Source organism: Scedosporium apiospermum, assembly GCF_000732125.1.
Source record: "Scedosporium apiospermum strain IHEM 14462 chromosome Unknown SEQ_SAPIO_0165, whole genome shotgun sequence".
Classification (NCBI taxonomy): Eukaryota; Fungi; Ascomycota; class Sordariomycetes; order Microascales; family Microascaceae; genus Scedosporium; species Scedosporium apiospermum.
This window is the reverse complement of record NW_015971866.1, coordinates 627,556-654,123: the sequence shown is the minus strand read 5'-3', so window position 1 is coordinate 654,123 and position 26,568 is coordinate 627,556. Positions and strand designations below refer to the sequence as shown.

Below are 26,568 nucleotides of genomic sequence, written 5' to 3'. Positions count from 1 at the left end.
AGACTGAAGCGTACATGGTATAAGAGCTCCCAATATCTTTCTACAACGCGATAGCTATCCTGAAGTGAAATTGCTGTAAAGGTAAGAGCAGGAACCGACTATGTCATTTCTATTCTAGCATGAATGCCTCTAATACCCATATCTCTGTCCTAGGCTCTCCACGAACTTCCCTCACTGGCGTATCCCACATTCGTCATTTGCTTAGCGCCGATTCATCTTCCGCCTTTTCCCTTTTCTCCCCCCACCAGTCGCAACAGCAGCAGAGCGTATTACGCGACCACCATGCCCAGCCTCGACTTTGACAGCGGCGCGGCCGACTACAAGAAGCTTGCCGAAGCTGTGAACCATCGGATTGCTACCGCCGCACTGAACCATGTGCCGCAGCCAAAGCCAGGTAGTCGCATCTTGGACTTGGCTTGTGGTACTGGCGTAGCCACTAGCGCCGTGATGGATATTGTCAACGCCCAGTCCATCAACCCTCCGCCAACCGTGATAGGTATCGATATCGCGGAAGGTATGATCAAACTTTATCAAACCAAGGTCAATTCAGAGCAGTGGAACACAGTTTCCTGCAGGGTCCAAGACTGTCAGAACCTTCGGGAATTCCATGATCAGGAGTTTCAAATGGTTTTAATGAATTTCGGCATAATGTTTATGCCGGACGCGCCACGCACCGTCCAGGAGATATACCGCGTGCTGAAGCCCGGAGGTCACGCGGTGTTCACAACGTGGAAGAAGAATGGCCTTGCCAACCTTCTGGCACGTGCAGCCCTGGCTGTTCAGGCTCCACCGGCCGACCTAGCCCCAAAGGATGAGTGGCAGACGGATGAGAAGCTCATCTTAACAGTACATGTAGGTGGATTCAAAATGCAAAATATCCAGGTCTTTGTCGAAGAGGAGGTTTGGGAAGGGGGGAGCGCAGACGGCATTGTGGATTCGTATAGCACCCCTTTTTGGAATGTTCTCAAGGATGGTACAGAGGAGTCTAACGTAAAATGGAGAAAGGCTGTTAGAAAACAGTTAACTCCTGAGGAGAGGGAGTCAGGTTCGATTGATATGATAGCGTGGGTCTGCGTTGCCGAGAAGGACTTTTGATCACCGGGGGACCGGGTTCAAGTGATTCATCGTTACCAAATGTAGCTTATGAGAGTTAAGTATTCCGATATAACTCTTCCTAGCTTGTGGGGTTATCTTGAAAGGAAATTTACAGTATGAATGCAGGGCAACCTCAATTTCTCTCATCGTTTTGTTGCGACCGGAGGAGATGTAGATGAATTTGCGCCGCGCTAGAGCACATGGTAAACCATTTCGTAATCATTAATAACTTATGCTCTGCAAGTGCTCCGAGGCCGAGCGGCACCGGAGGAATCCCCACCCGAGGCCCTGGCCGCCCGCCATATCTAAGTTACACCCAGCCGCCAAGAAGTCGTCGGTGTCTAACAGGGACTATGATTCGATTGATCCCGTAATGAACGCCGATGATATTCGTATCTTATCAATAACTATAAGAAGAAGAAGTCTACCCGGGTTGAGCATCTACCTTCTCAGCTGCAGTTCATATTCCACATCCGTCTTCAGCGCGATTATCTTTTATTCTTTGGCTGTCACACTGACACTAGCACGCCATGATGTCATTGCACCCGGAACTTGCCACGGTAGGGAGGAAGCTACATGTCGGTGTTATTTTGATGGGAGGGTAAGTTGATTTGAAGGGTTTTGCTATGGTGGTGCTAGAAGTCCCCAAAGCTAATAGACGCGGTGCTAGCACAACTGAAATTCTCGACGTTGCTCCCGTCGATATGATCTATTCGTTGAGCAAGAATTTCATTGACACGTTCCCGGGCGATCTCTTTTCCCCTCATTACAGAGCCCAAGCGCCCGATATTGAGGTTCACTGGGTAACCGAGGCGGGAAAGGCGGCTCCTTCTCGCCTGACAAGTAATATAACTTTGTTGCCTACGGTAAGATACTAGAGCATGTTTGAAAGAGAAATTTGCTAATGAACAAAAGGATTCCTTTGAGACATGCCCCCGCCTAGACATTGTCCTCATCGGGGCTAACAATATGGGTTACACCCCTAACGAAGCTGAGCTGGCTTTCGTACGGAAGAGCTTCGAGGAGTGTGTCGCATTCCTTACGATCTGTGGCGGTGTTTTCGTACCCATGGTGGCAGGCCTCCTCGAGGGAAGGACAGCGACAGGGCCGCGCATGATGCTTGGTGAGCTTCGAAAGCTATCGCCCAAGACGAATTGGGTTGAAAAGCGGTGGGCGAGAGACGGGAAACTCTGGACGAGCGGCACGCTTCTGAATGGCACCGACCTTATGTCCACATTCTGCCATGCTGTCTGGGAAGACCTTGGTGACCCCTCTTTAGTCGCGTACCAGGCTCAGCTTGCTTCGTGGCCGAAGAGAGATGTAGACTACAAAGACGAACCGTGGGAGGTCGACTTGGCATGATGTGCGTCTGCATTTTATGAGAAATGGACCATCTCTTGTGGTGGGACTGTCCGCGGTATAGAGACACTCTCCTCTCTTTTCAGGACCAAAATTTCATAGGTGATTTGAATAAATCTTTTCGCGTGGTTTCGAAAATCTCCCCTCTTACGTCTTGGATAGAACTGCCCCGGAATATACTAGGCGTGAGTGAGATCTATTACGCCTGTACACAGTAGCAAAAGGGATCACATTTGAGGAGTAACTCATTCCGGACGAGCCTCTCACGCTGTTACTCCTTCGCGACCGCGATCCCCGTTGTAGCATCACTACTATGGGCGCTCCTATTGTCTGTTTCATTCAACCCCAGATTAACTATCAGCATATCCTGAGGTATCTTCCGGCAAACAGTCACATCCAAGTGATATTGCTCTTAGAACTTCAGCGACCTTGAAGAGAGAGGCGCTAGACCCCACTTGGAAATATTAACCGCCAAGAACTATTCAACCATCAGACAAAATAATGGCGGGACCATGGTACCAATCTTTCCCCCCTGTAAAGACTTTTAGACGGTGGATCGATCCAAATCCACTCGGCGGAAGGGATTAAAATACATCGGTTCCTGCCATACAGGCCAGCTCTTCACTCGTTATCCTCCGCCGCCTATTTCCCAAGGGTAACAGACTTCAATGGCGTGCAACGCAAATTTCAAGTCTCCGTTAGAGCAGACACTTACCGGCAGCCTCCTAGAAGCTGTTCGGCACTTCTGGTTCGAACATATGGTGGATGACGAGCATTTCGTCGTCCCTGACAAAGAAGATGCTGGACCGTGGTTCTCCCAGACCGATGCCTTCGACGCGGCCTGTTCGTAAGTTAGGACTTCTAGCCCCATCGTGATCGTACTATTTACATATTTGTACAGGTCCAAGTTCAGAGATCCTCTTCTAGCGATCATGTCAACAAACGCCAGCGCTGCAGATATTATCGAGGCTTCAAAGCCAAAGTCGCCTTTAGATTGGGTCAGTCTAATCGTGCTCCTTGACCAGATTCCACGAAATTGCTTCCGCGGTGCCGACGCCGGTATCGCCTATGACTTCTTCGACCCGAGGGCACTGGGTACTGCTCTGCAAGCCATCAAGGCAGGCGTTCCGGAGCATTTCCAAGTGCGGTATAGGCAGGGTTATCGATTCTGGTTTTACATGCCGCTCGAGCACTCTGAGAGAATCGACATGCAGGAGATGGCAGCTATGGAACATGAGAAGATGTTTACCGACAGTCGAAAGCTGATAGATGGTCTGATCGACGCTGAGGATACAGACGGGCTATACTACCGCGATATACTTCCCAGGAGAAGGAAGCAATTCGAGACTTGGGTTGGTATTCTGCGAGGAATGGATGAGCAGCATAAGGGTCTCCTTGATCGGTTCGGCCGATTCCCTCGCCGCAACCCAGCCCTGGGTCGTCAATCGACACAAGAGGAGCGCGAATACTTGCGCGGGATGAAAGGCTACTAAGCTTTGGATTTGCGTGTAAGCGTAGCCAGGTTTTCCCGGCTTACAAGCGGCTTTTAGAGTATTAGCGTCCGCCCCGTTGCGTTATCCGTGGACAGGCCTAGCTATAGGGTTGGGAAGAAGGGGGGGGGGGGGGGGGGGGGGGGTATGCATGGTCATTCCATCCATTAATATTGTTCGCAAACCCGGACTTATATTACGGGAGAGCTATGGAACGATCTGAGTTGGAATCGCACACCACAAGCCATATCTCTCCTGTAATCTTTCTGATCAGCTATTTAACCTAATCATCGCTCATAAACGGAACGCCCAGAAGTCTATTGTCATCCCCTCTGTCAACAGTTTGTGGTCCGTGCGCACCCCTTCTTTCAGTTGCTCCCTGATTCCGGTTGTTTGCGCCCGCGTGGTCTCATGGGGTTCTTGCTGCAGTCCACGGCCTTCTTTTCTTCCTCCTTATGCTGTTGTTGCCCGATGCAGGTGGCCTGGGCTGTCATAGCTGGCTTCTGAATAATCGATCAGGGATGGGGCAAGTTAGGTCTTCTAGTTGCTCGCAGGTACCTTAGCGGGCCCCTGTCACGGCGTTGCAGTGGAAAGATGAACGCGGTTCCAGATGGGGCCTTCTTGAGATGAGTTGAATATCTAATGATTTCTAATCATTACAGGTGTTTCACGCATAATGATTAGTCGGGAGAAGGCATATACGATACGAATAGAACCTATCTACCGTGAGACTTCGTAATGGGTGACACCGATGCTCCTCTGTCCTTGAATCGGTAGTTAAGTTGCTAGTACTAATACTTAATTACAAGTACCACGAGTCAAGGGAGAAAACGGGATCGACATACTTCGTAATCCGGCAAGGCTTGGCGGATAATTTCACCTAAAAAGGTTTAGACCCAAAGCTACTTAGCTGATGGTGGCAGCGTCATAACATTCACAAGCTGTTTCCGGGATGAATAATCCGCCAAGGATAAAACGCCTCCATCAGCAACCTCTCAGCACCTCCTTGCTGTAGCCCACACGTCAAAGGTAGGGAATGCAAAATGAAAGTTCGGCAGTCGACGGTGTGCGATGCATGCAGGTCGCGTAAGCTAGGGGTGAGTAGGCGTTGCCGACGAGGTTCGTCCGCCTTGGCTCACTGTTTCTGTAGTGCGACGGAAAACGGCCTGCATGCTCCCAGTGCCTTCTTCGGAGCCGACAATGCCCTGGCTATCAGACCAACTTGATCTTCAGACCTCCCCTGGCGCCAGGCATGTCACCAGCAACGCAGGGGTCTGGAAGGAAGAAGAGCAACTGCCTGAAACGCAAGAACCGTGCTAATTTCCGAGACAATTGCATTAGGCAAGGCCTGGCTCCGATCCGTGCGGTAAGTTGGCCACTGCACGATGTCATTTCCCTTTGCGTCCAGAACTTTGTTCCTGCAAAAGAAGGCTCCTCTACCAACCCAAGCGTGTCACAATCTCGAATATGCTCTTGGGTAGAAGTGCTTCCTGAACTAGTCGGCGGAGATCACAACGTTCTTCCATCTTGCGTCCGAGCCCTTGCGCTGTCTATTGTGGCCATTGGCTGTCACGGCCGGGCACTCATATGCGACGCCTTCGAAGCGCAGTCTTCGGCGCTCCGCGCCCTACAAAACGCCATCGGCCGCCCTAACATCCCTCTTTGCGACGAAGTGGCTGCAGCTATTATGTGTTTGTTCTTAGCAGATGTATTGCATCTCATCAATATCTAAGGCACAGCCCTCTGTCTAACACGTTCTTATTAGACGCTGCTCCCCACGTCATGCCTTAGCTCCAGAGTTCATATAAAAGGCGTTAGCGACCTCATTCAACACTGCCAGCCCGCGTTCTACGCTTCTGGAGTTCCGGGAAGACTCTTCGTTGGATTCCGACCGGTTCTTGTACGTAGATTGACGCCGGCTTAGCGAGTCGTCGCACTAACGAGGCAGATTCTTCACGCCTTCCTCACCCATACATCGACTTTCCTAGCTGAAGATGAATGGATAGCGGAGCCATTCCGCCTCGTTCCCGCGACGCCTTTCCAGATTCTGATGAATGAGGCGAGTGCAATCCCTTCGATACTCGAGAAGCTCAAAAGATCCAACCCCAGCAATTCGGCCGGGGCATATGTTGTGGCCCAGGACGCAGTTTCTGGTTTCGCTGATATAGTCGATCGCCTAGCTAAATGGAATCAGTCGTTCCAAGCTTCCTCTGAACATCCCCTGTGGTGGTATCGAGAAGTAGAGGGGGAGATGCACCTCCGGTTCTCGAATATCACGACAGCTACTTGTCTCACCTACCTCTGGGCCTTCTGGGTTCTATGTGTCAGCCGCATTCGACAGTTAAGGGCGGACTTTCCGAGCCTAAGGGAACACGAGGTGGGGATACACGGTCAAGTCCCCGAGAACGCGTGTATTCTCCAGGAAGTCGTTCAGCTCTCCATCTGGATCTTGGAAAGCGTGGAATTCTTCATGCAGGATGGAATGAAGCTGTTAGGGGCTTCCTCAGTTTCTTTTCCCCTTCATACGGCCCTAGAGGTTCTGAATACCGTAAACGACAGCAGCGTGGCTACATGCTCTAGGAGTTATCGGAACATCATCGAGAGGTTTACTCGGAGGGGATATCAAGATATTTTCATGTCTTGGGGTGCGGCATGAACGTTCTTCCACTTGCCTGACGCACTACCCATTCCTCCTCCGGTTTGGACGTACGTCTCCATGGCAGTGTTTATATCTAGCCTTCTAGTCTAGAGTTGAAAATGACGAGGACCTTTCGTTGGATATACTGTAAATGTATATCTGCTTATAACGAGAGATCATCGGTTGCGAACACCGACCTGCATACTCGACTTGAAGCTTCACACGATCATTTTCAAAATTCTGGATTAATTCCAAAATTTCGGTACGATTATTGCGAGAATCCATTGCACCGTCGCTAGCGATGTGGTCGGCATTGAAGACGATCACGGAGCTGTTATAGTCCGCGCATGTAGGCATAATGACAGCGTAGACGTGCGTGATCCTTGGCAGGTGGGTATCCGTCATATGAATGAAAGTGGCTTGGAAAAAGTCGCTCCTGATAATGTTATACCTAGAGGAGTTGGTATCTATATGCTCGTAGTAAGTTTATAAAACGGACATTCTTCAGCTAAAATCACATACCGTCTACAAAACCAGAAGTGGCTGAGCCAGCAACATCAGTGACAAAGTGACAAAGTGTTGTAGACATCCGCGACAACTGCAGCATGCGACTGATCACCTCCTTGGACGACCATAGAGAAGTCCAACGGCTCCTGGCTTGGACTGGAGAAGTACCATAAATCTCGAGAGAATAAGTTAGTAAAGCCGCGTCTTACAGGAAGAGCATGATTTGTCAATTACTGCCTAGACTAGCTGTCCTATCCAAACGCTGCTTGACGAAAGGCTTCTCGTAGGTGTAGCTCATGTTCTGACCAGCAGCAACTACGACAATGGTATCTACGGAGCCGTCTACGCTTAGAGACTCCGGAATTGACCTGGCCCGGTAGATTCTTGTCTCAAGTGAGATAAAGGCTAGTGTTCAATGGGGTAGGAGAGATCATGCCGCGGACAGAGGAGGCTGCCTGCCTTACACCGCACTAAGGACCAGAGTCGGAGCTGAAATGTATTTGAAAATTTGAGCCATTTTTGCCTTCCGGTTTGACACAATTACGACAATACAGAAAGAGTTACTAGCCAGTGAATCGTATTCGCTCCCACGACTCTGTATTCGCTTCCCCCTCCCCGGGGAAAACCCGGTCTTCGCGAGCATATTCCATCGAAACATTGACGGGCGGCATACGCAAATATAGCTTTATCTAGAAGGCCCGAAGTCTTAGTCGAAGGCTCTATTACCCCCGTCCGTCCAACCCGGAGATGTGTTCCCTCCCAGGTGATAAGCAATGGAAATGCAACCACCCCCCACGATGACGCTGAGATCGCACGGCCAAAATTGAAGAGCGGAGAGTTAATCGGTGTCATTTTCCCTTCGGACACTGTCGCGCCGCCCTCATATATGCCAGCGACCAATGGCAGACCATTCCGCATTTCATCCCGTCCGCCTTGGCCCGCACAACTGCTTTTCCGGGAATGCGGCTCCGGGAAATATCAAAACCGACAGGGGGTTAGAGATGAGGGTCCAGTGGCGAAAGCGGGAAAATAGTGGCTCCTTGCCTATTGAAGTTCCATGGATATAGCAATACCGAATTACCGTTTGGAGCAAATTTCGGATTAAGACGGCAAGCTTCTCCTAGAGGTAAAAGAACATTGAAAGGAAGCTTCCCTAATAAGCGAAGCTGGCCCCCCTGCTGGCGGTATCACCCACTGCCTCTTCCCTGCAGATCTCCATACCTTCTTGAAGATTTCAATTAAGCAGTACTGTTATATATATATATATATTTTTTCGCTGAGTATACAAAAACTAGTTTGCCATGAAGGTTTCTACCATTCTCTCTGCTCTCGCCGCTACGGCTTCCGGCAAGATTCTCTTCGCCGGCGTTGCAGAGTCGAGCGGTGAGTTTGGTCTCTGGAGCCCGGATTCCACTCCCGGTACCGGCTTGCCTGGGACTTTTGGCAAGGAGTATGCTTTTATCGATGAGAAGGCTGTCGATGTCTTTGTCGACGAACACAAGGTGGGCGGTTAACGTGATATCCGTGAGAGATTCAACCCGCTAATGGATGCTGTGTAGGTCAACCTTTTCCGAGTGGCCTTTGCTTTGGAGCGGATGTGCCCTCTTGAATATGGCCTCGGAGCCAAGTTCGATGAGACGGTATGTTGGACTCGACTTTGCTGCCTTGAAAAGATACTCAATCTCGCTAATGACTCTCTATAGCACTTTGGGCATTATAAAGATGCCATTGACTACATTACAGTCACGAAGGGCGCTTGTATTTCCTATCCCACGCTACCCGCCTCATACTGGATACTCGTTAGGGATATCTAACGCGTTCTTCTAGATGCCATCCTCGACCCCCACAACTACATGCGCTACAACGACCCCTCTCAACAGCCCATGACCGGCAGCGTCATCGGCAACACGACCGACGCAAAAGCCGCCACCACCAAACAGTTTGCCGAGTTCTGGACCGAGCTCGCCAGCCGATTCAAGGACAACGAGCGTGTCATGTTCGGCATCATGAACGAGCCCCACGACATGCCCACCAAGCTCGTCTTCGACAACAACCAGGCCGCCGTCGATGCCATCCGTGCCGCCGGGGCCAAGAACCTCATCCTGGTCCCTGGCGCCCAATGGTCCGGCGGCCACAGCTGGACCGAGAACTGGGGTGGCGATCTTCTTCCTAACTCGGACTTCATGCATAAGATTAATGACCCAGAGAACAACTTCGTCCTGGATGTGCACGAGTACCTCGACGAAGATTACTCTGGCACGCACACCGAGTGTGTTAACAGCTACCCTGAACACCTTGCCGATCTCACGGCGTGGCTTAAGAAAAATAACCTCAAGGCCATGATTACAGAGTTCGGCGGTTCCAACACCACATCTTGCGAGAAGCTCCTTGGGGAGGCCCTCGAATACATGGAAGAGAACGAGGAATACGTCGGCTGGACCGCCTGGGCTGCCGGACCGTTCTGGGGCCCCAACTCCCCTTGCTGCACTGACCAGGCCCAACTGGGTAGCTTGGAGCCTGGGAGCCAGGCTGCCGGTGGCGGTCCTAGCTTGTACGAGACTATTTGGAAGAAGGTATTCCAGCCCCGTATTCCTAAGACCCTTCAGTGGGAGGGGCCCGCGGTTATCAACTAAATGCAAAGTTTGGAATGCTGGATTAGGGCGGGATGTTCGGGCTTCTTGTAGATATGTTTTGTCAAACGAGCACTGTTTTGTACCATAATACAAAAGGGCCTTCTCGACGGGACACATCAATTACAGTAACTCAACCGAGCTGTCGCCCCAATCAACCAATTAGAGGGCGGGAGTATGATGCTTCCCAGTACGACTGCAACATGTATATCAGGAAGAGAGGAACTATGTAGTACATCTCTCAGAGCACAAGCATTTGGTAAAGAAAGCTTGACCGGTTAATACCTATGTATAGAAAGGAGAATTGAGAGACTTAAAGCTGTAGCAAAAGGTTCAACTCATTTATTCCGAGCTTCCACCCTCCATCACTTAAATATATACGCCTCATTACATGAAGTTCATTTCTTCCGCTTTCCTTTGCACTTGGACTCGTGGGTGTGGGCAAAATCAGGTCGTTTGAACATTTCTCCGCATTTTTTGCATGGTGTATCCAATGGCTTCAAACCCGAGTCCTTGGCCATACCTGGGTGGTAGGTCCATATGTGGCGGTCCATGTCCTTCCTCGAGCCGAAGCCCTCAGCCCTGGTGCATTTTTCTGCCGGGCATTTGAAGGGCTTCTCGTGCGTTTGTATGTGCTTCCTGCTAATTATCAGTACTGTGAAGACGTGGAATAAGTGAGAATTGCCCTTACTTTAGTCTGCTCCGAGAAGAGAAACCTTTGCCACAACCAGGCGAGTCACATTTATGTGGCTTGTCGGAGTTCTCTTTGGTTGAAGATTTGGATTTGGATGATGAGGCTTTGTTGGAGCTTGTTGGAAGGCTCTCCTCACTTCCATCCTCTTCGTCGTCATCATCGCCCTCCCTGGGCCAGCCGTGAATATAGGAAGCTGGGTCGACGAGCCCAATGTCATCTTCCCCCTGTTCGCCCTTGATGTTGGGTGTTAGCTCACTCTTTAGCTGCGACATGATTTTGTGAACGACTCAGGACAGAGGTTGAAGTGGAAGGTGGAGCGTGTGAGGATGGGAAACTTGGGTAGAAATGGAGAGGAAGAGACCCTTATATGTTCAAGTGGGGACGATGTCGGGCAGCGCTGGGTGTGGTTGGCCTCTAGCATTCTCCATGCAGCAGCATGTCCTAGCTTACCTCTCCATGTTCACCCCAGTGAGTGGGCAGTTCATTGGGGTGGTTGGCGTAGAGTGGTCGAAACTCGCCAAATTGTTGGTCCCCCTCGCTGTCTTCGTCTTCTGGATGACCCATAAAGGGATTGCGTCCGGTCAATTGATGATTGTCACCCATTTTCGTAGTACTCGTGCCCGTAAAACCTGCAGAATGTGTCTAAGTAGCCACTGCACACTGCACGTTCTGCATTGTTAACCATGGGATGTAGGTCTCGGGGGGACCTCAAAACGGCATAGTAGCCACATACCCGGTTGGAATTTCAGGTTCAATGATAGGGTGCTTGCTGCACTTCAGTATTAGGGGAAGGGAACTATCAGATATCATTTCAGGATTTCATCCGGTGCCGAGTTCGGGGTGAATCGGAGTCGAGGTCAGGCACATGGCCAAACAAGTGGTTTGGGCATGGGATCCTTTGAACTTACACCCGGTTCGAAAGGGAAAGGAGGTTCCAGCCACGGTTCCCCGTGAAAAGACAAGATATAACCCGAGGGGAGGATTGATCGTTGTAAAGTTTTCTATGAGAGGAGGCGATCTATGATGCTTTTGGACTCTACTTCTGAGGGTCTGGGGAGTTGCGCTTAAGGCCTTGGACTCAAGACGGCTTCCTCTCCTTTTGTATTCCAAAGAAAGAGCCCCAAGAGCAGACTTGAATCCCCTAATGGAAAGACTATGGTGTCCCTCAATGGACAGAATCCGCCAGATGCGCACCGCGAGGCCTCGTAAAGAGCCCCAGCTTTGTGGCGGAGGCATCCGGTTTGCCTTTTTCACCAGATAGGCAGCATCACTAGGAGCCCATCGTGAAGTCCTCCGGTATATCGGCCGCATTTTTGGCCTCCCAAAGGAAGGAAAGGGAAAGTCGCCTTATCGATGTTCCTCACAGATCGCAGGGATATCCATCTACGCACTTGCGCGTGTAGAGCAGGATGTTTACAAAAGAAGGAGGGAGAGAATGGTGGACCTCACCGGTCGATTTAGTGCTGGGTGACAGATGTGATACGCGTGGGCGGATTCGTGAAGGCGAAAGAGGTTGGCCTGTTGCATATGAATGTGGCAGGGCATCCGGATGAAAAACAGAATGAGCGGCCTAAACCTCATGCCACGTCACAAAATGGCATCACCGTGGAGTAGCTGTACAGGAATCGGATGTGCTTGTTCATCACTTTCGCCAAAGCCGCGGGCATCTTTCCATCATGGATTTTCCGAGTCTTTACTGAGAAACCGGTGAGGTTTGGGAGCCCGCTTGGATGCCTTGCGTGACTGACGCTTTTTTTCCCTACCAGTGAGATGTAGTTTTATGAAAATGAATGATGTGCAAATTCGATAGACGTTTCTATGAGCGGTGTGCTAAGGGAGACTGGCCCGAATTCTATTAGAATGAATCGTGAAGGTCCATGTCCCGTTTACATGCCTGGCCGCCCGTTCGCGATTCCCACGTCCTGTCCTCCTTGATCCTCCACGCGATTTTCTGCCACGGTGATTAAGATCCACAGAGTCCGGGTTAGTGGTTGGCCGAAAGCTAGCCGTTTCTGAATTTCTAGAACCATCCCTTCCGGGCGACCTGCATGTGTCACCCGAGAGTACGTAGCTGTATGCAGCAGGCCAACGTTCTGCTCTCTGGTCGAGTTGGAGGGGTAGCCAGAAGAGGAATTCTCCTTGCGAACTCGCCCAACAAGTGGCTTGGTCGAGATAGTCGAGCGTTATCCGGGTGCCTTTGGTCAAAGTGAAGTGCTGGGTGAAATTTGAAAGGAATGGGCTGAATCCGTTCACGATCTAAGCCCATGAATGTGCCGATATGGGTCTGGGAGTCGGGTACCGAGCTCAATGCTCTCAGTTGGCGGCGAACATGACATCTCGGTATTGCTCTTTCAAATTCTCGAGCACGCTTGAATTGTTCGAGGAAAAGATCGCCTTGATCTATTTGCCTAATTTGTAACTTTTGTGTTTATCTCTGTTCCGCGTTCATGATGCAGGGTGTAAGATGGACATCTGGAGTAATTTCAACTATGAGTCCTTAAAAATAAAACCCAACGAGATTGAAGCTGAGTAATTGTCGTTTTGAACCTTGGGCAATTTAAATCTGCCTCGAAGTAATCTCGAGACTATCAAGTGGCCAAGTGAAGCCACAGCTTCTAGAAATCATGAACTGGAACACACCTCTCCTTACAACACACTCAGAATGTAATCCGAAAATGAATTATGGCTCCTTTAATCGAGGATATTTTGACTTTTAAGACGCTTACTTTAAGACGCTTACTTTAAGACGCTTACTTCTTCAGCTAAATTATTTCTCTTCGCCGTTCCGTCTTTAAGGGTGACAGGTGAGCGGAGAAACTCCGCTGCTAGCGGCTGGTTGACAGAAAGCCATCTTAACTTCTTCCCTGTTCCAGCATGGACAAGCCCAAGAGGGTGGTATGAATTGCTCACCTCGATGCTTTGATCCATGGTTTAATGGATGAAATCCGGGTGTGGGAGGACAACACCAACTCAGCGAATATTAGTACGTCTCTGTGCCATCCTGCCAATCCGTGATCGATTCCACATCTGAACTCGATGCCACTAGGGCTTCTCGCGGAGTGGTAAACGGTACGTGTATGTAGTGATGGTTCATTGTTGATAGTAGTGGCAGACCTGGAGAAATAGAAATTTTCTTTTCAATGTATATGCACAGTCTTCGCTCAATATTTAAAGGCTGGGATCTCTCAACCAATTGATCGCCTCTGGGGTTTATCTCCCATAACCTCGCGCTGATAATACATGTACAATTCTAATCCCTGTAACCATCCAATTCATTCCTAGCAAGGAAATCATCAAGAAGCTCCGCAACCTTATGATTATCCATATCGGCAAACGACACATGGGTGCTTCCCCAGAGACCGGCGTCCTCGCCAAGCTTCAAGACACTGGCATTTCCGCCCAAGTCATTAATGATGCCAGCCACTTCGCGAGCCTGTTGAAGATAGAGATGGGACTCATCTCTGTGGTCGCCAAAAATGAACTGAATCTCGTTAAGGAGGGTAAGCTTTTTGAACTCCTCCAAGGGGACGACGAAAGGTCCGAAGGGGCCGTTACTCTGCTCCACACCGTAGCCCTCGGGGTAGACAATTCCGACAGTCTCGTAAAGGACAATTCCCTTGATATTGGTCGTGTTGCTCTTCGCGACGGTCATCATAGCGCGCAGACCGGCGGCAGAATTGGTGAGGTAGATGATGCTGTCTCCGTTCATGCCCGTATCGGCAGAGATGGCTGCGGCTTCGGACTGAAGGTGGACGTTGTTGACGTTGTCGAACTCGATGTATCGGCCTCCGGTTGCTTGCTGCCAGAAGTAGTCGCGGTTCTCGACGGGGAATTGCACGTCATCCCACCAGTTCAAGGGGGATGGGCCAAAGTTCCAGGCAAGGAAGTTACTTTGGTCGCGGTAATCAGGGGCGTAGTTGAAAGACTCGCAGCTCCAGCCAGCGCGTCCGAGACGGGGTGCATCCCAGAGGTAAACCGGATAGTCTCGGCGCAGGAACATGTCCTTGAAACCTGGACCGCCATCCCAGCGATTTTGCCAGGTTTGGGTGCTGGAGCTGTGCCACATGACGATGCTGGTCTTGCGCTTCGTCCAGGGGATGAAGTACTCCATGTAGCCATGATCGCAGGTCAGGCTTCGGTTGGCCTGGGTGGGATGGGGAATGACCTTGCCTCCAATGTTGAATCCACCGGATCGCTCGAGAATGATTGGGTCTCGCCGCCCTGGCTCCGGGTCGGGGAGCTGAGCGCTGGCCAGAGCTACGAAAAGAGAGATGGCGGCCGAGAAGAGCATTGTGGATCTTGACTGTTACAACAAATGGAAGAGGGATTATACCAATCTCTTGTCGTTGTATTCCAGATGGTTCAGGAAAAGCAGTGGTGCTAGTCTCCACACCTTGGAAACTTTGAAATTGGAGAGCAAGGAGCAAATATATAGTACTATGACTTATTCTATATGGAGCGGTCAGAGCTATTATGGCGTTCTACTTCATCGAAGTCATAGACTTAGAGCCATGCTGCATCGTTTCTCCGACCGATGAGGGGATCCCAATCTGCCGATAGATTTTTGCTCAGGTACCTCATATCCAATTGATCAATCAAAACTGGCGGGATTGAGCTCTAATCAATTCCTCGACTTCAATAGACTCGTATAAGACATGTGGTATTCAGCCGCCGGATGTGGGCCAGAGACCCCCAAGCTCGCCGGCGACTTAAGCCGAGAAGCGGGGGCACAGGTTCTGATGATTACAGATGACCCCGCTGCTGACGGTTGGTTCCTGCAAATCTCCAAATCAGCGATACGTTTGGGATAGTATGTAGGATGTGGGATATATTGCCTGTCAGCTCATCCCAGAGGGTGAGCTCTTAAGCTTTGAGGTGCCGAGGCGGGAACCTTGGATCCTACCGGTGCGGAGAAGCCGCGTAGAAACGTCCCGCCATCTCCACGTCTTGCGTTCCAGAAGTCATCTACGGATATTGTGCCGTTGATACGGAATGCCAAGAAGAACATTACCAGGATGTAATGAGATGCAATACGTCGCGGATCAAGGCAGGAGACCGAGGTAGTGTCCATGCATCATTCACATCCTCGCACTCTCAGGTTGAGTCAACCGCAGGGCAACAAATGAAGCATTATCATTTATGGCTAGGTATTTGCTTCGGAGCCCATCAACAGACCAAGACCCTTTGCGTTTCTGGATTAGTCTAACCATAGAATCAAGCCTTCCGGAACGAATCTGCCCTCTTGAGAACTGCAACTGAGGTTGTCACCGCAATCACCACATCAACTTGCCGATCATCAACTACCAGAACACCCGTAGGTTCTCTCCAGCGCTTGCTCGTGAACTTGGCGACTTCAACCCTGGACTTCTCAATGACCTTGTAGAGTCTGAAGATGCCTCTCGGATCGACTACATCCCAGAAGTAGGGGATGCTATCCTTGACGAAGACGTCCTGACGCGAACGCAGTACGGGGCGGAGTTCGATTTCGTGGTCTGAGTGCTCACTTTCCGTCGGAAATGTCAATTTCCAGTGCCCAAAATCGAGAAGTGGCCCTGAGGCTTCTGCGACTCTGGCGCCCGTGCTATCAACGACCCTGAAAATGCGGGTGCTCCATGAATCTTGGTGAATATTAAGAATGGGTGGCTGATCGGAGACTGCTGTTTTCGCTTCCTCCAACGACAGAGCTTCCGAAGAGGAAACCCTCTCAGTAATATCGTATACCGACAATGATAATGCGAATCCGCTGTTCTTATTATAATAAAACGTTTTCGTAGGGAGGAGGGGTTCGTCTACATTGATCGGATAGTTTGCGGGCTGGTCTTCCTTCATGCTGTACGTTTCAATGAGTTGGATTTGTGTTGATGAATCGATCATGAACTTGCGAAGAGCGCGGCAAAACGGGCTGCGGGGAGACTGGTTCCATATAAGACTGCCGCTGCATGCTGGAGTTGCTCTTCTCAGAGTGCCGGGATTCTTCGGGATGAAGCCTTACAACAGGTCACCATCCATCATCCTTCACTGTGCCTCGGAAGAAATCGGACCTGATATGGCAGAAAGACCAAAACAATGGCGAGAGCTTGATGCAGTTAGGTATGGTACTCTGTCCCATTGGTTGATGGTTTGCGTTGATAAACCCTGAGACTGTGAGACTGGGACGGACTGATCCCAAAACCTGGCAAAATTAATCAAAGGCTCTGTCTGGCATGATGAACTGCTGAGGTAATCTGAATACGAAGTCGCGTTGCTTAAGGTCCTGACAAGACCAATAATCGCTCTTGTTTATAGAAGGGACTTTTATAGTGAGTAAACTATTCAATCATAAGGTTGCTTAGCAACATTTATGCTCATCCTTCATGGAGATTCTGTCAGTGACGTGATGCGAAGCTTCGAAAAGGGGTTTGAAGGAGTTCCGAGGAGAACTTAGCGTCCAAATTCCGCGCGATGATGAGTGAACTATTCCAGCCTAGAGTGCACCAATGCATACCTGATGGATGGCTGGCACTAATCCGGCCAAGGGCTTATTTTCGCTAGTTAGCCTTTCTATCTCCGAGGTGTGGGAGAAGAAACGTGGAGGTTCTCATGTCAGTCTGGGTCCAAGGGGATGGAAATTTGTGACCAACATTAAATCTAGCTAGTCTTTGGAGCGAGAGATCAAGGAGTATGTGGGCTTGTAGATGTGTTGGCTCCCTCCTTTGTATGAAGCTGGAAATGTATTCCGCGGTAAGACTCTCAGTCACTCTTCTTTAAATTGAATCCGCTTCGACACCATCGTAGACAATCGACTCTATCGGTTATCGTTGGCGCTCGCGTACTATTTTCACTGCTCTGTCTTAGAGTCCCCTCACTCCCCCTTATCCGCCCATAATCTAGGCAAAATCACGAAAATGTAGATGCTAGACGAAGTCGTGGAGGGGCCACGGAGGAGTTGTGAGGGATCGATGGGGGAGTCGTGTGCGCATTCATTGGTCTTCTCGAAAGCGGATTCTTGAATTAACGCGAGAACACAGCGACTATTTCTTAGCGACCACACTGACCGGACACGACGTGGGCAAGCGTTGTTTGGATCTGATTTATGATCGAGAGAGCCTGTACTTGTACGGTTTCATGACATTTAGTTACATGGATTTGGCCGCACGGGGACCTTGCATCCTTGTCCACAACTAGTTTGTGAACAGAGAACGCCTCAAACGTTCCGTACAGTCTCTCCATCCCGCTGGTCTCGTTTGGTAGAGCGATATCGCGGTACACGTTGAGGGAAGCTGGGACCGCAATTTGAGGAATTGGAAACGCTACTGGAATTAATTGGCAATAGCGTATCCTACTCATGACCATTTGGGTACCTGTGACCCGCTGGGAATCTTAACGCGGTCATGAAAAGATCGATAATCCTTCCGTTCAACTGCTGAACATGCGGGGGGCCATTAGCTGAAGGCTGAGCGCTAACCTACTTGAGATCAGAATAGGGTCTGATCTACAGACTGCTACACCTAAGAGCGTTAGTGTGGCGCCAAGCCTGTAGGGCAGAGACGAGATTAGCAACGGTGGATGTCTGGCAACAGTAGGGGTGCGCGGTGCCTGGCTAGTCTCCTTTAGTGAAGATGCTAGAGATCGGGGATAAAACGCTCAGAACGTTGGGAATGCCGAAGAACGTAAAATATAGATCAGGATCACGTCGTCTCTTTCGTATGTTCCCATCTCTTTACCAATCGATCGTTTTCTTTTCTTTTTCCATTTATAATTTTTAATTTTGGAAGTGCTCGACTGCCGCCTTTTTCAATGAAGTTCCAGACTTTCGTTGTTTTATTCACGGCGGCGGCCGTCTCGGCCCACCGGTCACCGGCTAAGACATGCAACGATACCCCTTCTTGTAAATCTTTGTCCGACCGCGATGCCAAAGAATGTCGACGACTGATCGGTAACCTGCCCCTGAGATGAATCCGAACGGTTCAATTGTCAGGCGGACTAACATCAATCCTTAGCACAAGGACACTGGGAGGTCGTAACTTCCCTGCTCCCAGCGCACACCGTCACGAAAACCCGCACTCAACGCCAGACAACCGTGGTGGTTACTAGCACTATTGCTCCCTCCCAGGCCACTGAAGCCGTTTCTACGACGAAAACGCAGACTGGTGAACCGTGAGTTGATCCCCCCCCCCCCAAGAGGAGACTCTCTTTGCTGACTATCTGCGGCCCTAGTGTTGCTCTGCCGGCGGTTACCATCTCCTCAACAGTAACAGAAGTCAATACTATCACTACGACAGATACGGTTACCGCTACTGAGTTCGAAACGTCTCTGGAGACTCAGATCGAGACGGACAGAGTCACAGAGACGGTGACTAAGTATGGGAAACGTGGCTCTCTTTATCTGTCGAGCTTCGCTGACACTGTTTAAAACAACAGCATGGCTACATCAACAACCACCGTCCCCTGGCAGCGTCCAACTTGCCAGGCGCCCGCGAAGCGCGGAATTCCTGCTGGGTCCGACAAGAAGTTGCCTGATAAGTGTTGTACGTTGATGTCTTCGATATACAAAGGCACATGATTTACTTTTATGCTTACATGCTTTTTATAGCTTGTCTTCTCACCACTACGAAGCGCGCTGCCACAGTTACGACTACTGTTACCGCGGCCAAAGCTCCCATCACCCGCACGGTCTACAAGACCGGAAGCCAGCAACCGGCTGTTACAAAGACAATTACCGTCACCGAGTCTACTGCTGGACCGAGCCTGTCTGCCCCTGAAGTTACGATCGTGGTCACTGAGGCCCTCACGCAGACCGAGGGCGCCGTCATCACAGTTACCGAGAAGCAGACCGACACTTCTATTACGACCACCACCCAGACAGAAACGGACACCGTCACTGCCGTAACCACCACCATTGCTACTACAACTCGACACCCATGCGACGACTTGGACTATATACTAGTGACCGACGAGTCATGGTCGAACCGTGACGTGGTATCAGGCTTCGTGGCCGATTCGTGGGCGGCTAGAGACTGCTGCGTTAATTGCTATATGAACAGCGATTGTGTCTTTGCCAGATTCGGCAATTCACTTTGCGAGGGATTTTTCACAAAGCGCGATGTTACTAATCCCTGCCAGTCGGACCAATGCCCGAGAGGCCTCTCTGGTGTCAACGTTTCCTCAGGTGATGGACTTGCGTATATTGTTGGCCCGTGTATGGGAGGAAGAACAAAGTAGGCGTTCGTTGAATAAGGTCAGCTTCCTAAGAACATGGAAGGCGACACGCGTGGTCCGGAGTTACCAAAACCATGGTGAGGACTAAATGCGGATGGGGTTATTGAACTTTACCTCATCGGTTCACGACAACAAACATGAGCCTTCACCTTCGATTTTAATATATGTCGTCTTAAGTCGATGACACTTAGTTACAAGCCCTTATCCTGTAATAATCTGTAATAATCGAGTAACTCGATTTCCATCAACGAAAATCAATATTTGGATACCTCTGAAACAACTTTCGGTCCTTCTCGCTATGCTTGGAACCGCATTCACCCTTCCTCGCACAGCGAATGCCGTATCTGCAATCCTGCGTTCGCTGAATAGCGCGGTGATGGTTTTTTGCGGGATTAGCTCCGACCGTCTGCCACCCATCATCATTATCTTTCTTCTTCTCTGTCACCTCGCCAGTGCTAGCTACCTCCTTGGTGCCGCTGTCATTCCCTGCTTCATCCTCTGCCTCTACGTCCTGCTCAGCCTCGACATCATTCCCCATGGTTACGTAACGGTAGCTGGTCCCTTCCACTGAAGAAGTGAAATCCCAACCACCGTAATTTGTGATGTACTCGGGCCACGAAAGAACCTTGAGCAACCTGTCGAACAGCTGCCGCATTTTCTCCATGATATTATCGAACTCATCCACGCCCTTGGCGCGGGGATATTCGACGAATAGTTCACCTCCATCCCTAGACCAGGCGGTGTAGAACACGCGCCGAAGGCTCAAAATCTTGTGGCAAAGAGAATGCTCGAATTGTTCGGGGCTTTCTTCCAAGGGATCGCGTAGGACATCGCCAAAGCAGAGAACGAGCGTTTTTGCAGGATCAATTTTCTACCCTGTCTTGTGGACCGAAAGTTGGTGAAAGAGATCTTCTCGTAAATAGAATCCAGATCGTGCAGTGAGAACAGGTCATCGGACGCATTGAGAGCGAAATATTCCCTGGCGCGAGCGAAACTCCACGCCCAGAGCTCAACTCGGATACCGCTGTCAAACACCTTTTGCACCGCCGGGCGCATGTCACGGTCCCCGGTGATGACGACAAATACAGTTTCTCCCTTAAGCCGCGAGAATTTTACAGATCTATTCTCCGAAAACGGCAGAAGAAGTTCGAGCTCTACGAGACGTCGACAGGTATCCCGACTGGTCCAAGCGAGCGACGGCGACACGGCTCGTTAGTTTCTACGCACTTGCTCAATTGCATCAGACTTCGACCGCTCAAGAGGTGCTTGAACGGAAGATACGCGATGAGGGTTCTATTAAGAGCATCACAGAACTGTTTCGCGTCAGCAAGAAATTGGCGTCCATTATTGACAGCTTCACATCGCTTGCTGCCTCCTCAGAGCGACTTACAGGTCTCCTCGCTCTCCTGGACTGCCCTTCATTGTAAGTTATTTCGTTGTGGCGTTACTAGTGACTTGCTTATCAGCTATACTAACGCAAGTTGGTCCTGATTTGGCTAGACTAGTATGTGGTATGGAGAAGTGACTCCCTTGAGTTGGCTGAGATCGCTGACCAAGTGCTGAAGATGGTGACTAGGAGAATAGAGCCGGCGGCTGAAGGATGGCAGGGATATTGAAGCCGCCTCGTTTAAGCTGAAGGATGGGTTGGTAACTCAGGTTGATGAGTTTAAGCTGGAGAAAATGGGCACCTTTTAGGAGTAGTCTTTGATAGCCTACTTCTCAGACACAGTATATATTTCGGCCACGGCTATTCAGACTAGGCAAAGTCAAGATACTTAATCTTTCTTGAGAGATGTCAGCTTCTGCGTCAACTAAGCACTCCGGATTGATGCTCAGGTACTAAGGCAAGATAACTAATGGCAAAGTTCTTGCACCAACACCATGGTTGGGCGCTGCCTAACAACCACCTAATTGAACACCAGTCTTGTTGCTGTTTGCTGCGATGATAAAGAGATACGCCGAGCATTTAAGAGCAAAGAAAATTCGACAACATCCAAAACTGCTATCCGTATCTCCTCCCCATCCCAGTGTCTTAGCTACTGCCATCCATCTACCTGGGGGAGCGTCTTAAGATATTCAAAGATAGCTTGTCCGACTGCGTTATTACCAATGCTTCTGGGGTGCATTGCCTTGATGACATGCCAAACGTCGAGTGGCCCGGGGAGAAGAGGATCCTCAAGGGTTCCGTTTGACACGTCAACAGCAATTCTGCAGAGAATCCGCTCGGCCCACTCGTCTTGGTCATACTGGATTTGGCTACATGTCCGCGCATGCTCTCTTAGATCCATCGGCGGACCGCCTCCAGGAGGAATCAAGTTTCCGGCGGGGAGCTTGTCGTAGGACATAATGTGGTGGAACCAGGACTCCTCTTGCCAGTCAGCCGGGGAGTCTTCGCAGAACCTATGGCCTTCGTATAGGTGATCCACGGGGAAAAACTTGATCTGCCGGTTCCCAGTTCGACTGAGTCTCTCGCGCACTTCTTGGACGGTTTCCTCTATCCTTCTGTTTGCCTCCCCAACCAAAGCGTTGATTTCTATTCTCCGATCATCGGAGAGGAGGCCACCCCATGGATAGAACCATTGCCAACTGTCCCCATTGCGGCAGTTGGCAGGGTTCTCGTTGAAGAACTTTGGGTAGCCGGTGACGATCAGCAGGAACCGCTTGTTCAGTGCACCCGTCAAGATATCCAAGTAAGTTGCGAGGATCTTACGACGCAAGTCAGGGATTAGCTCATCTCTGGCTTGTCGGATTGCCTCTCTGCAGCCTGACTCGCTGTACACAAACAGGCAGGATTCTGCGACGTTTCCGAACCCACAGTCATTTCCCCCGATCGACAAGGTTGCCCATCCGGCTAGATTGAGGTCGCCGTTGTTCGCAACAAGGTCAATTTGGGCCGTACGGCCGTCCTTGTCTGGCACTGAGATATCTCGGGATATCGCCCCCGTGCAGCCGACGTGGGAGATATCGCTAGATTCGAATGTCGGAAGTCCATCGAGTGCCCTCCGGAGATAGCGGGGATAAGAATTAACAGAGTTCATGCATCGATTCTGTGGATCAAACTGACTGCCCAACGGGTCTCCGGCACCGACTCCCGTAGAATACGAATCGCCGAATGCCAAAAAGCGGGTATCGGGAGGACCGCCGGCACGAAGAATAGGCCACTGAGCATCGGCGCAGCCTGTGGGACAGTATCCGCGACCGCAAGCGAAGGCGCAAAGACCGTAGTCCTCTTCGCCGGTGCTGCTAAATCCCGGCCCATTCGGAGTCGGCGGCACGATGAGATGGCCGGTTGCCACGCATTGGCATCTGTGCATGGGACAGAACCCAAAGTGGCATCCATAGTCACAAAGCCCGTCCCAACGACCGTCTCCTTGCCCTCTACCCGAAATGCAAGCCGGGAAGGCGAAAGGCGATTGTAATGGGATGAACGGTGGTTGAGGCGACGTCGAGCATTGTGCTTCCGGACAGAAGCCCCAGTTGCAAGCGAAGGAGCAGAGGCCGCCATAGTTGGCGTCTCCATTCGCTGGATATCCTGGCTTGCTAACACCGGGATCAAGGGGCGGCGGGGTCTCCCTCGGACCCATAAGAGTGCATGTGCACGCGCTCACAGGACACTATTAGGCACGAAAGGGTTAGCATCTGCACGATCCTTAGTTTTTGAGGTATTGGTATCGCAATGTTGCGTATCAGCAACTTACATATCCGTATTTGCACGTAAATTCGCAAAGTTGCCGGAATCCTCCATTATCAGTCCCGGTTCCCTCAACACAAGCTTGTTCTGAGAGACTAAGAGAAGCCCTGACATTGCTGGTACTACTCGATTGCCCGGATATGACGATAGGGTTCCAGTTCATAACGGAGTCGGGACAAGCGCTCGAGACTGCTGCTCCCGAGTTGACCGTTAGGAACGGTGCGTTGTTCCTCCAAAGCGATACGCTGACGCCTGACTCGAGGCCAATAGATTCATTGAACGGGATACTATGGTGATACAACCCGATCCCTTCTCTAGGTTCATGGTCCCATTCGTTGATGATCCAGCCGCCGACACGTAGCTGGGCCGGGCGATCAAGCAGAGCTGTGACGAATACGCGGTCGCCGAGGACGGACGCTGGGTCAAGTTCTATCTGCAGCTGGCTCGCCGTATTTCCCGTCGTGCCTCCACTATCACACGCCCTGCCTGGGGTCTGCCGGAACCCTGGGAAGCTTGTGAGTTTGCACTCATGTCGGTCGAAAAGGGAAAGGAAAGGGCTACCACATACAGGAGACGACACTTTCTCGGCCGATTGCTGGCCGCAAGTTCTTGTACGTGTCGATTACATAGGGGAGATGTACTCGCCAACCATCATGGGGCTTATTTACCACGTAGTTGAATGGCGCCCTCCCGACGTCGAATGCCTCGTACTGCCTATCGTCGAGGGGCCCGATGTGATGCGACTCACCAAAGTCGTTCCAGCTGATGATTTGCACCCACTCGGGCCTCACGCTCCACACATGCTGCCACCGATGATACCATAAATCATCCCCATTCCAGAGCCAGTTTTTGTTATAGCCCGGCAAGTTGGTGAAAAACCAAGGCGATACTGGCATCATATACGGTTTCCCGTTAAGAGCCTGGAGGTATGAAGCATCGACGTAGGTGGTCATGTCTGATACTCCATATGGCCAGGCAGCCCAACCTGTTTTTTTCATGTTAAAACCAGTCATAATCATGGGCTAAGATGAAAGTGGGAAAGCGTGGACAATACTCACTGAAAAGCCCATCGGCAACACCACCGCCTAGCTGCATAGCCGGCCCGGCCCCCATCGACGACCAGTCCGGTACAAAGAAACATCCCGTCTGCGCTTTGATATCGATCCAATCATCAGCTTGGTCGGGGCCCTCGAAGGTCGATGCAAACGGCCGGCCTTGGTGCTGCCAATGCGCTGAGTCTCGTCCATAGGTGTTGAGAAAGAAAAGCACCTCGTTGACGTCCCACGGTCCGTTGCCAGCGTAGTCGAAGGAGAAGAAGAGCTTGAAGTTGCGGGCACGCGCAGCGGCAAAGGCTCTAGAGACTGAGCGGCGGTTGTGAGGCCAGTCGTAGGCCATGTTCAAGGCAAAGGCGTCAATGTGGGCTTCCTGGGCAAGGCGCATGTTGTTCTCCCAGTCCCCTTGGCTGAGGGTCTCGGTATTACCGACCTGAAGGATTGGTGGGTTAATACACCTGAAAAGCCATCATGCAATATAGATGGGCCAAAGAATATACCATGAAATGGGCAAAGACAGCTTGTGCCCGTACATAGACGGGTGCGAGCAGTAGGGCCGTTAGGAGCAGAAGGAAACGGCCCATTGTAGCGGAGACTGCAGCCGCAGTGGTCAAAAGATGTAATAAGTGTGTATAAATAATGAGCAGGCCAAAGAAACAATATTAACAGCGCTTCACGCAGGTGCTTATGTTGAGCACTCCTGTACACGTCGAGATGAAGAGCGTCTTCGACCCTTCTTACACGGCCGGAAGTGCCCTTATTTATCTTTCCCAAGCCATAACCGCTGCGGAAGAAACCGTGAGGCTCCTTGAATCTGCGAACTCTCATTTTGGCCCTCATTCATCTCTGTTCAGTAATTTTTTTTTTCTTTTTTGGTTCGACCGAAGCTTCGTCCGAATATTGCATGGTGATGATGATGTCTTGGCAGAGGCCGTACCCCTGGAAGTTGGTCATAAGACCCTGCATTGGAACCCTAGGCTTACTTAAATTGCTGATTGAAATCAATATGTAAGACATGCGTGGGAGTTTGAAGATTCCCATCCTATATCGTGGGGCGATGGTAGTCAGCGTCGTAGTCAGAGCTGGCCAATACATGGTGAGCCGAGGCCGTCAGCGTCGTAGTCGAACGGCCGGCCGGTGCCCAGACTTTCGGACGAAAATCTCGGCCCATGTGGGGACGGGCCGCTCTTTATCAGGCCCAGGGCGCAGAGACACACAGCTGAAGGCAGGCGCTCACAGACCGCTGACACACAGGGAAAGAGATCAGACGATAAAAAGAGTGATGATCCTATCAACACCAGCTGTACTTCGTACCCGCCCCCCTAACCCATATACCGGACGGGTGATAGGATCGTAACATCCTTACCAGTGAAGCCCGGCGATGTAGTGCAGTTTCCCACTGACCATTGACTTCCCGACCTCCCACAAAGGCCGTTATGACCATTGGATCAATTCTCGAAGTTGTGCCGTTTCCAATCGGCCATTAAATCATTTCTCCTCTCCAAACACAATGCAAATGTATTCATGTCGACGCTGCTTGAGATCCTACTACTGGAGATAAAAGGTTTCAAGTGTAAATCGGCTACGGCCCCAAAAGTCCGGTTGACGGTGAAAAGGAAAGGGAGTTTTCAAAAAACCAATCCTAGACGCAACTCCCCTGTCCCAAGTTAGAACGATAAACTCCAACGATGCTTCCCAGAATCGTCATAACTATACTCGCTCTCGATGCCATTGCTCGATTGGCCTTCGCACGGTTCTCCAATGCTATGTTCGCTATCACTTGGCTCTTCGACTGACGATTCACAATCGCCTGGCCCGGCTCCTCTACCGTACTGATGCGCTACGCCGACTTCTTAATGAGCCGTCAAAGACGCCTCGCAGAAAGAAATTAGAGTCAAACTTTACAAGCGTCGTATCGAGCGAATTTAACCTAGGCAACGCGCTCTTGTTCGGCTTCCTCTTTCGTCGCCACCAAGCCGGACGGGAGTCGAAGTACACTTCAAGCCAAACCCCATCGGCGAGCAGCATACCCTCATCCTCGGCCAGACGGCTGTCAACGGAACCAATAGCTGAGCTCGCCACCTTCGTAGCTCGAAAAATGACCTCATCCTTGAGTGTAAAAGTGTATTCAGTAGGGAAGGGACAGGTTTCCGCTGGGGGGTAGGCTTGCGCAGGTGTCCTTTGCCCATTCCTTGTCTCGAATAGTTGCATGTA

The 26,568-nt window shown here is 50.7% G+C and overlaps 8 protein-coding genes and 3 pseudogenes across 8 annotated transcripts; 6 read left to right on the top strand and 5 right to left on the bottom strand.

Moving 5' to 3' along the window:
- Window positions 1-282: 282 nt before the first annotated feature.
- SAPIO_CDS10364 lies at window positions 283-1,095 on the top strand (annotated as a pseudogene; the record flags this gene model as incomplete).
- A 530-nt stretch (window positions 1,096-1,625) lies between these two features.
- Window positions 1,626-2,457, top strand: SAPIO_CDS10363 (Uncharacterized protein; the record flags this gene model as incomplete). Its single annotated transcript, XM_016783962.1, has 3 exons — window positions 1,626-1,696; window positions 1,754-1,961; window positions 2,011-2,457. 3 exons carry the CDS (start codon window positions 1,626-1,628, stop codon window positions 2,455-2,457), a joined length of 726 nt encoding a protein of 241 aa, XP_016638799.1.
- A 665-nt stretch (window positions 2,458-3,122) lies between these two features.
- On the top strand, window positions 3,123-3,947 carry SAPIO_CDS10362 (Uncharacterized protein; the record flags this gene model as incomplete). Its single annotated transcript, XM_016783961.1, has 2 exons — window positions 3,123-3,301; window positions 3,356-3,947. The coding sequence occupies 2 exons, from the start codon at window positions 3,123-3,125 to the stop codon at window positions 3,945-3,947; spliced, it is 771 nt and encodes a 256-aa protein (XP_016638798.1).
- A 1,197-nt stretch (window positions 3,948-5,144) lies between these two features.
- SAPIO_CDS10361 (uncharacterized protein) lies at window positions 5,145-5,735 on the top strand (the record flags this gene model as incomplete). Its single annotated transcript, XM_016783960.1, has 4 exons — window positions 5,145-5,216; window positions 5,286-5,310; window positions 5,426-5,635; window positions 5,710-5,735. 4 exons carry the CDS (start codon window positions 5,145-5,147, stop codon window positions 5,733-5,735), a joined length of 333 nt encoding a protein of 110 aa, XP_016638797.1.
- A 2,655-nt stretch (window positions 5,736-8,390) lies between these two features.
- On the top strand, window positions 8,391-9,722 carry SAPIO_CDS10360 (Endoglucanase 1; the record flags this gene model as incomplete). The annotated part of the gene is made up of 4 exons (XM_016783959.1): window positions 8,391-8,591; window positions 8,649-8,729; window positions 8,793-8,847; window positions 8,917-9,722. The coding sequence occupies 4 exons, from the start codon at window positions 8,391-8,393 to the stop codon at window positions 9,720-9,722; spliced, it is 1,143 nt and encodes a 380-aa protein (XP_016638796.1).
- Window positions 9,723-10,406: 684 nt separating this feature from the next.
- SAPIO_CDS10359 (uncharacterized protein) lies at window positions 10,407-11,016 on the bottom strand (the record flags this gene model as incomplete). The annotated part of the gene is made up of 2 exons (XM_016783957.1): window positions 10,407-10,676; window positions 10,864-11,016. 2 exons carry the CDS (start codon window positions 11,014-11,016, stop codon window positions 10,407-10,409), a joined length of 423 nt encoding a protein of 140 aa, XP_016638795.1.
- A 2,647-nt stretch (window positions 11,017-13,663) lies between these two features.
- Window positions 13,664-14,704, bottom strand: SAPIO_CDS10358 (annotated as a pseudogene; the record flags this gene model as incomplete).
- A 923-nt stretch (window positions 14,705-15,627) lies between these two features.
- SAPIO_CDS10357 lies at window positions 15,628-16,287 on the bottom strand (annotated as a pseudogene; the record flags this gene model as incomplete).
- A 1,902-nt stretch (window positions 16,288-18,189) lies between these two features.
- SAPIO_CDS10356 (uncharacterized protein) lies at window positions 18,190-19,614 on the top strand (the record flags this gene model as incomplete). Its single annotated transcript, XM_016783956.1, has 5 exons — window positions 18,190-18,313; window positions 18,393-18,549; window positions 18,610-18,753; window positions 18,814-18,920; window positions 18,986-19,614. The coding sequence occupies 5 exons, from the start codon at window positions 18,190-18,192 to the stop codon at window positions 19,612-19,614; spliced, it is 1,161 nt and encodes a 386-aa protein (XP_016638794.1).
- Window positions 19,615-19,855: 241 nt separating this feature from the next.
- Window positions 19,856-21,033, bottom strand: SAPIO_CDS10355 (uncharacterized protein; the record flags this gene model as incomplete). Its single annotated transcript, XM_016783955.1, has 3 exons — window positions 19,856-20,414; window positions 20,501-20,731; window positions 21,002-21,033. The coding sequence occupies 3 exons, from the start codon at window positions 21,031-21,033 to the stop codon at window positions 19,856-19,858; spliced, it is 822 nt and encodes a 273-aa protein (XP_016638793.1).
- A 614-nt stretch (window positions 21,034-21,647) lies between these two features.
- SAPIO_CDS10354 (uncharacterized protein) lies at window positions 21,648-24,938 on the bottom strand (the record flags this gene model as incomplete). Its single annotated transcript, XM_016783954.1, has 5 exons — window positions 21,648-23,225; window positions 23,310-23,806; window positions 23,871-24,287; window positions 24,361-24,787; window positions 24,855-24,938. The coding sequence occupies 5 exons, from the start codon at window positions 24,936-24,938 to the stop codon at window positions 21,648-21,650; spliced, it is 3,003 nt and encodes a 1,000-aa protein (XP_016638792.1).
- Window positions 24,939-26,568: the final 1,630 nt, after the last annotated feature.